The sequence below is a fragment of the Colossoma macropomum genome, unplaced genomic scaffold (genome assembly GCF_904425465.1).
Source record: "Colossoma macropomum unplaced genomic scaffold, Colossoma_macropomum, whole genome shotgun sequence".
Lineage (NCBI taxonomy): Eukaryota > Metazoa > Chordata > Actinopteri > Characiformes > Serrasalmidae > Colossoma > Colossoma macropomum.
The window spans coordinates 237,917-246,212 of record NW_023495319.1 but is presented as its reverse complement, the minus strand read 5'-3'; the positions used below and the strand labels follow the sequence as shown (position 1 = coordinate 246,212).

The window sequence follows — 8,296 nt, the reverse complement described above, 5'->3', positions numbered from 1 at the left end:
TCTATATTTATATTTATGATCCTGAAGAGATCACAGAGCTAGGGAATGCTTATTTGAATATAATATTCTAGGTTAAAAAGTTCCAAAATCATAGCAGACATGATCTACGGAAGTGCAGCAACCAGCTCAGCAGATGTATTCGGGTATTAAGTATTAGTAAGTTGTTTTAAATCTAGTTTGCATTCCATTGCATTTAATTGTGTTCTCTCATGCTCTTCTACCTTCTATCCTTTAGTGGTTCCATTACAGAGTCTAAGCACAGATAACATACAAATTCTCTGACATAATTCTCTGACATAATTCTCTGACTGCCAGGAGCCTCGGGGGGCCTCAATTCACAAGGCCCAAGGTAGCCCAAAGCCTGGGGACTGAGTATGTAAAAATTAGATGAGCGAATAGCCCTTCAGTATATATTGACTAGATAAATGAAATAAAGACCCCTCATTCCACAACCTGACCTAATATATAAAATAATGAAAAGGCTCATACAAAACTGTGCAGATCAAACAACAGACAACTGCACATCTACAATTATTAATTCTCTTCACATCACTGTACATATTATTGCTTGTATCTTTTCCTAAATGTTTATAATGTCATGCTTGATCTCATAGCTGGTTGGTTCGATTTGGGTGCTTAAATCACTTAATGTGAGGAATGTCCGAAATATCAATGGAATAAGTGAAAGGAATGGAAAAACAGAACCAGAGCTACTGAAAAGTGAAAGATCACTGTTCAGCTGCACAGCGTTCTTCAAAAAAGGCAACGGTTCCATTTAGAACCATGAGTTCTGTATAAAACCATTTCATGCTTAAATGGATCTTTGCATGGTGAAATCAACCTTCAGATTGATGGACAATGTGTTGTATGTGGTTCTATAGCACCAAAAGGAGTTCTTCTATTGTTACAAGATTGACGCCCTTTTAGTGCTATATAGAACCATTTTCAAAAAGGTTCCATTTCTTTCACTGTTCCTGTCCCTAAGGCTTTACGTTGTTTTTTTTAATTATTATTGATAAGAAAATAGTTCACACTTATCAACAAACAAACAACAATCAGGTCTGGTTGTCTGTCTGAAATTAAATCCAGGTTTATGTTACAAAAACATTTCCACTAAGCTGAATTTACTTTGGTTCTGTGAATTGTGTAGTAACTGACGAAGGCTGAAAAAGGCTGGAGATGACGTAGCTATAGCGCCCTCCTTTGGTCATTTACAGACAGTTTTCAGGAGGTGTCTGTAATATGATGCACTGACTGTGATCACATGAGATATAATAGATATAATGATCATCCAAACACTCTGGGAGTTTTGAAGGAAGACAAAAATAAGCTGGTTCAAATTCATACCAGCTAAACAGAACAGAAAAATAGCAGCGATTTGAGTCATTATTTGGGAGTAATCTGTAACTCTCAGGCCTGGAAGACATCTGGAAGACAGCTGCATCTACAGAATCGGTAAAATTACAGCTGACTGCAGAACACAGCCTCAGTGTGTAAGACCTCGTGTTAGCAAACACTAGTATCCTCTTCCTTAGTGATGCGTGCAGTCCTGCAGACTGAGGTTATGGAGGGGAGTATATTTCAGTTTTGTTGAATGTTTGCAGGGTGATTCCAGGTCAGTCGAAGTTTCAGAACATCAGAGGAAACGGATCATCCATAATCTCAGGTTCCTCTGGATTCGGTGCGCTTCTTTCTTCTCCCACTGCAGGCAAAGAAAAAGTTAGTTACTGCATGGACCTTCATCAAGCAGTACAGTTCTACAGTTTCCGTGCAGTTCTATACATTCATCTCAGACAATACAGTATGAGACTAATTAAAGCTACACTATGTAAGTTTTGGGGATTTGGAGACCTCTCTGGTAGAAATGTGTAATTGCATGCAACATGCCCAGGTACATTTTGTAACATGGGCTGTGTTTTGGACTCCTTCACCCAGCTGATGAATCTGATGACTGAAAGAGGTGAAGGACACGTCTTTTGCAGGTGTGAGTGAATTATCTACAACTGTCATCACATTGTCTTCAGTATAATGTTGTTTTTTTATTTGAGACCTGGACCTTTTTTTTGAGCCTGTGCGTGTGAAGTTAATACTCAAAGAGACATGATCCAAAAAAACATGAAAAACATAAAGTCTGAAAAAAACCCAGAAAGTTAACTGTGAGGAACACACCAAACAACACACCAAAAGCTTCAGCTTGCATTCTTCAAGTAGTTCGGCATAGTAGATCCAACCCCATGCTTAACAGTTAGCACGGTGTTCCTTTCATCAAATGCTGCTCCTTTTTCTCTAATCACACTTTTGGTGATTTTAGCCAAAGTGTTCCACTTTTAATTCATCAGTCCACAGCACTTGTTTCGAAAATGGCTTCTGGCTTATCTAGATGTTGTTTTTCATACAATTTTTGTGATGAAGCTGAAGATACAGTTCCCTTCTGATCATTCATGTTTGTGTAAAAACTCTGCACAATAGAACGATGCACCACGACTGTGTTGGCTAAACCTTCCTGCAGGTTCTTGGCTGTCATATGGGAGTTTTGCTTTGCCTTTTTTGGCATATGAGCAGTTCTATCTGAGAGTTTTCTAGGTCCTCTAGATCTAACCTTGAATTCCGCAGTCCCTCTTAATGATATTTCAGACAGTGGAAAGTGTACACTGGAAGTCATTTGATATCTTTTTATAGTCTTCTCCTGCTTTGTAGGCATCACTTGACTAAGCAGTCAGCTGCTTAGAGAAGCTCATGGTTGATGAGTGTTAGCCCAAGGTTTGTAGGGTCAGAGATTCAGAGTCAGAGAGGTTTCTCTATAATGCACCACTTCACAACAAACCAATGTGAATGATTTTGTTTACATCCTAAACATTTAATTATGCAGAACTTTAGGAAAGTCGCTGGAATTCCCCTGTAATTGTAACAAGGTTAAATCAAGGCAACTGAATAATGAACATTGACTCTCAATCTGATAGAATAATGACTTACAGTTTGGGGGTCTATCAAGGCTTTCTCTTCTTTTAATTTTAAAAGGAAGACATTTGTGTTCTGAGGAAAAAATGTCAGAATCAGCAAAATTACAGTATCGCAGTAACATAGAAAAATATAAAATGTACTTCATAATAGTTCTATTTTAGTAATAAATTTTAATTCTTGAATAGCATCTAAAGTTTGAAACTCAGTTTTAAGTTTCTGAGCTGATCATCATCACATTTTACGTTTGAATAAGATCATTCATTGAAAACAGCTCCAGAGCTCAGAGAGTGAATATCGACCGTTCACCTTTCCTGGAACGTCCATCTGAAACAGATGTATGTTTACTCACCAGGCATCCCCATGACTGGGGATCCTCCCCATGACTGTGCTTCTACGACAGGCATGCTCCTCAGTTTTAGACGCCTTTTCCGGTCATTTGTATTCTCTCTCAGTCTAGTACAATCAATCTGATGTGTATGATGAGGCTTTCTCAGCTGTACTCGTCTCTCTTTTCCTTCCAGATGCTCTTCTCTCTCTCCCACATGAATATCTCTTTCTTCCATACGAGTCTCTCTTCTAGTCAGACGCTTTTCTCTCTCATCTAAGTGAATGTCTCTTTCATCCAAATGCTCCTCTCTCTGTTCCACACGGGTCTCTCTCCCATCCAAATGCTCTTCTTTCTGTTCCAAACGGGTCTCTCTCCCATCCAAGTGCTCTTCTCTCTGTTCCAAACGGGCCTCTCTCCCATCCAAACGCTCTCCTCTCTGTTCCAAACGGGCCTCTCTCCCATCCAAACGCTCTCCTCTCTGTTCCAAACGGGCCTCTCTCCCATCCAAACGCTCTCCTCTCTGTTCCAGGTGATTCTCTCTCCCATCCAAACACTTTTCTCTCTGCTCCAAACGGGCCTCTCTCCCATCCAGATGCTTCTCTCTCTCTAGTAAACAAACCTTTTCCCCGTCCAGGTGCTTTTCTCTTTCTTGTAAATTAATTTCTTTCTGATTCAGGAGCTTTTCTCTTTCTTCTAAGATTTTTTCTCTCTCCTCCATTGTCTCTTCCTTTTCTGCCCTTTATTTGATTCTCTGTGATAGGTCTTCTTGAACAGGTCAGTTTAGCCTAGGCCGGTTTGTAAGAATAAAATAGATATTAGAATGCAGAAATGTTTAATATATGAATCAGACAATTAGGTCAATCATGCACACAGAGATGTACAGATTAAAGTGAGTGTGCACATGATTAAGGTGAAGTTTCACAGAAAAGTAAAGCTACGTATGTTGCAGTTTTATGAGCTCTGAATTTGAAGACTGTTTTGAATATTACTGAAGCAGCCTGTTAGCCCAGTATCCTGTTAGCTACCTGCTGACCTGGTCAGCCTACTCCAATGAGTACATACTTTGAAAACATGGTTCTTTAGGTGTTCTTTAATAAAGCGCCATTCATGATTTCCAAAAAGAATTAAAAATTTTGCTTCATCAGACCACAGGACACTTTTCCACTTCCCCTCAGTCCATCTTAAATGAGAAGACGGCGGCGTTTCTGGACCCTGTTTATGTACAGTTTCTTCTTTAATCATATCAGTTTTGATATGACCAGGATGTTTTGAATACTAAAAAACACCTAATGGAGGGTCAGAAAATCTCAGATCTGTGACTGTCGTTAACATGACCTCACCTGATTTCCCACACCCTCGCAAACTTTTAAAGGGATGCAAAGCTATGTCCCTATTTTTATTTATTTTGTTTATAGGGAGAACAAATTGATTAATATTGATATTATTATCAATAATAACAATAATAATAATAATAATAAGAAGAAGAAGAAGAAGAATGTTCTATCATTAGTTTACAAATCATTAATATAGCACAGTAGAACTGATGATGTTTCTTAATAAAAAAAAATACTCCTAATCTCAGCTGCATAAGCGCTCTCCTCACAACTTATAACTGTCTAGTAAATACAAAAACGTATTAACAAACTCTTATGGATATTTAGTTTAAAGGAGAAATGTAGCTTTAATTACATCACATTTATACCATATATATATATTAATATAATAACCATACATGCATATACAATAAAGACATGGAGGCTGAATATCTGATGTCAGAATGTTTCTAAACACCATCATGAAAAAATAGTGCTAAACCTGATAATGCAGCATGTTTAAGGCTCTGTCTGTAACATAGAGGGCTAATACTTTTTGTAGCTGCAGTAATCGCCAATATCAAAGCAAAGTGGATACAATGTTTTATTATTTATTTTGCACAACTGCCCTGCTGCGAGTCTAAACTGGATTATCTAGTGCTGGTTTAGCTGGTTTAGCCGGTTTGGCCGTCATGGTGATGCTCGTTGTCCAGCATACCTGCATCCAAAACATATTATATGCTGGTTTTGCTGGCTATGCTGTGTTTTTTCCAGCAGCAGGTTGTATAAAAGCAGTGGAGCACTGGGGGTCGGGACTTATTGTAGCATCACGGCTGTGATGTTATTTGTGATAACTATGGTTCTAAAAACCCACTGATGTAGTACCAGCATATGACCACAAGATGTTCCTCGTTGCACAGCATTCAGTGGCCACCGGATTTTATGTATATATCGCTGTTGTCAGACGAAAACCTCGTGTCTCCAAAATGGTAACTTTACAGGAGAAAGAAAAAACCTACTTTACTTTTAATGTAAGTCAATGGAACCAGACTTTTTTCCAAGTAATTAGTAAGTCAATGATGATTTCTGGAAGTGTTAGTAAATAATGCCAAAGACTGAAAAGGGACAGAAAGGGAGATACGAGGTTTTCTTCCGACAGCAGCGATACTACAATGCCATAAGATCAGTTTTCAGCCAGAAATTCTCTGTAATGTGTGAGATTTGAAAGGTGAAGCTGAAAATGGCAGGTTTAACTACCTCACTCACCCTCAGCTCTGCCCCCCCACTTCTGAACAAAATCAGCCCCCTGTGTTGCTCCGTGTTGTGACTGCAGTGCATTCATCCTCCATTTACCTTTCTTCTTCTTCAGCAGTTTGACGGGCTGATCCAGCAGATCGGAGAGAAACTTGCTGAAGAAAAACACTGAAAGCATCGAATACAACTACAAAAGTAGCCGCGCTGTAAAAAGTTGAGCTTTTCGTTTGATGGCGGCAGAAACAACGCCTGAAACTGCTCCCCGTTCAGACGCACTTTCGGTTTTCGTACCGCAGTAAAGTTGTCCAGCGGGTAGCGATTCGGATTCCTATCGGCTGGAACTCCGGAATGCAGTGCGTCCACAAACTCTGCTGCGCTTTGTCAGTCCTGATCTGTGAATTCAGGTGACGTCATGTTCCACGCCAAAATCCGCCAATATTTCACATCGGGGTTTTATTTTCTAAAGCGTATGTCTTCAATCGCTGAGCTCTCAGATGAATGAGACCAGGTTCAGACTGACCAGCTGATTAGTGTAAAATCTCACAGTTCCTATGTTGCCCGTCCGTGGCCTGGGCAGACCGCGAGCACGGAAAGTGGAAGTAAGTGAAACATGAGCGGTCTTTGATTTTCAACACAAATGACTTCAATATCTATGAAATGTGTTTGACTAAGCAGCTCGATTTGTGAAAAAATCACAAATGGATCTCGCTGTGTTTGATTGGTCCATGCGGCTGTATCTCCTTAGGAATAACACTGTCTGACGGTCTAATTCCACCTACAAACATCATCAGTAACCTGCAGATTCCCTCGTTGTTCAGATGACTTGATTTGGAAAAATATTCACAAACGGATTTTGTGATATTTTATTGTTTTATACTGGTCTATTTCCATTAGCAGGCATACAAAACTGGATATATATCATTTACCCAAACACTGACACAGTAATACACAGGTAAGGAGATGAAAACAGGCTGGAATGATTTGTCAGTCACTTATTAAAAAGCTGTTGCTCAAAAAAAGCTGAATAAATGTGGTTTTAACTTTGGAACACAATTTTAAATACATACACTGTCATAATTAACCAACTATTAATTAAAGTCATGCAGCGTTGGTCGTCATCTGATTTGTGAAAACTTTCACAAACATGGTTTGGTATATTTGAGTTAGTTATGCAGTTCTGCTCTCATTTTCATGAGTAATAACACGATAGCTCAGCTTTGGGGGTAAACATAGAGCATTAACGCATATAACTTTAATAACTGATCAAGTATAGAGATAACAGCACACTCAAATGAACTTTTCTGATTTGTGAAAACCTTCACAAACACAGTTTGGTATATTTGAGTGATTTATGCAGTTCTACTCTCATTTTCATGAGGAATAGCACAGTAAATCAGCTTTTGGTGGCATATATAGATCATTAGTGCGTATAACTTTAATAACTGATTATGTACAGAGATAACAGCACACTCAAATGAACTTTTCTGATTTGTGAAAACTGTCACAAATACATTAATGTCTATAATTCCTTTGTTGATCAGTTTTGGCAATAAAAAGCTGAATATCTGGAGGGCTTGACTCTGAAACGCCATGTTCACCTACAGTAGCAATGAGATTTCACTGGTTTTAGCCATTAGCTGATTTGTGAAAACCTTCACAAACATGGTTTGGTATATTTTATTGATATATGCAGTTCTACCCCCATTTTCATGTAAAAGTAGTAGTACACTAACACACCACCACCACCACGTCAGTGTTACTGCAGTGCTGAGAATGATCCACCACCCAAATAGTACCTGCTCTGTGAGGGTCCCGCTTTCATTACATGGCATAATACATTTTTGAAGTTATATGCATTGCTACATTTCACAGGAGAAAATGTAAGCATCATTTTATAAACCATTGAAAGTTTTCACAAATCATCCAATAACTAAAAAATATATAAAAATATTTTAAAAATTATTCCAAAGACAGACTTTTCCTACATTCATCTCTCTACACAATCAGTTATTAAAGATATATGCACTAACATTTTATATTTGGTCCCAAAAGCTAAATTACTGTGTTGTTACACTTGAAAATGGGATTAAAACTGCATAAATTACTCAATATAAAACTGTGTTTGTGAAAGATTTCACAAATCAGCTAATGGCTAAAACAAGTGAACTATCATTGTTACCGTAAGTGTACATGGCGTTTTGAGCCAAGCCCTCCGAATATTCAGCTTTCTATTGCAAAAGCTGATAAATAAAGGAATGACAGACATTCATGTATTTGTGAAATATTTCACAAATCAGAGAAATTAATATTAGTGTACAGTTATCTTTATACTTTTTCAATTATTAAAGTTATTTGCATTAGTGTTCTGAACTGAACTTCTGTGTTATTACACATCACAATTAGAGTAGAATTGCATAAATCACTCAAATACGCTACTGTA

General features: G+C 38.2%; 1 protein-coding gene across 2 annotated transcripts; it reads right to left on the bottom strand.

Annotated features, from left to right (window-relative positions):
• LOC118801760 (golgin subfamily A member 6-like protein 22) lies at positions 1 to 6,126 on the bottom strand. 2 transcript variants are annotated; one of them, XM_036562122.1, is made up of 4 exons: positions 5,869 to 6,126; positions 3,311 to 4,074; positions 2,974 to 3,033; positions 1 to 1,702 (listed from the first exon to the last, which is right to left on the bottom strand). In XM_036562122.1, the coding sequence occupies exons 2-4, from the start codon at positions 4,005 to 4,007 to the stop codon at positions 1,629 to 1,631; spliced, it is 831 nt and encodes a 276-aa protein (XP_036418015.1). In that variant the 5' UTR covers positions 4,008 to 4,074; positions 5,869 to 6,126; the 3' UTR covers positions 1 to 1,628. The 2 variants fall into 2 exon arrangements, with proteins under 2 accessions (XP_036418015.1, XP_036418016.1); XM_036562123.1 differs by having other exon boundaries at positions 5,956 to 6,126.
• Positions 6,127 to 8,296: the final 2,170 nt, after the last annotated feature.

Excerpts from the sequence above, each read along its gene's own strand:
- LOC118801760 (XM_036562122.1), bottom strand. The coding sequence starts at position 4,007 with ATGGAGGAGAGAGAAAAAATCTTAGAAGAAAGAGAAAAGCTCCTGAAT. Across the intron at positions 3,034-3,310 it reads CCCAGTCATGGGGATGCCTG|AACACAAATGTCTTCCTTTT; the intron begins GTGAGTAAACAT and ends TTTTTTCCTCAG. Across the intron at positions 1,703-2,973 it reads CCTTGATAGACCCCCAAACT|TGGGAGAAGAAAGAAGCGCA; the intron begins GTAAGTCATTAT and ends CTTTGCCTGCAG.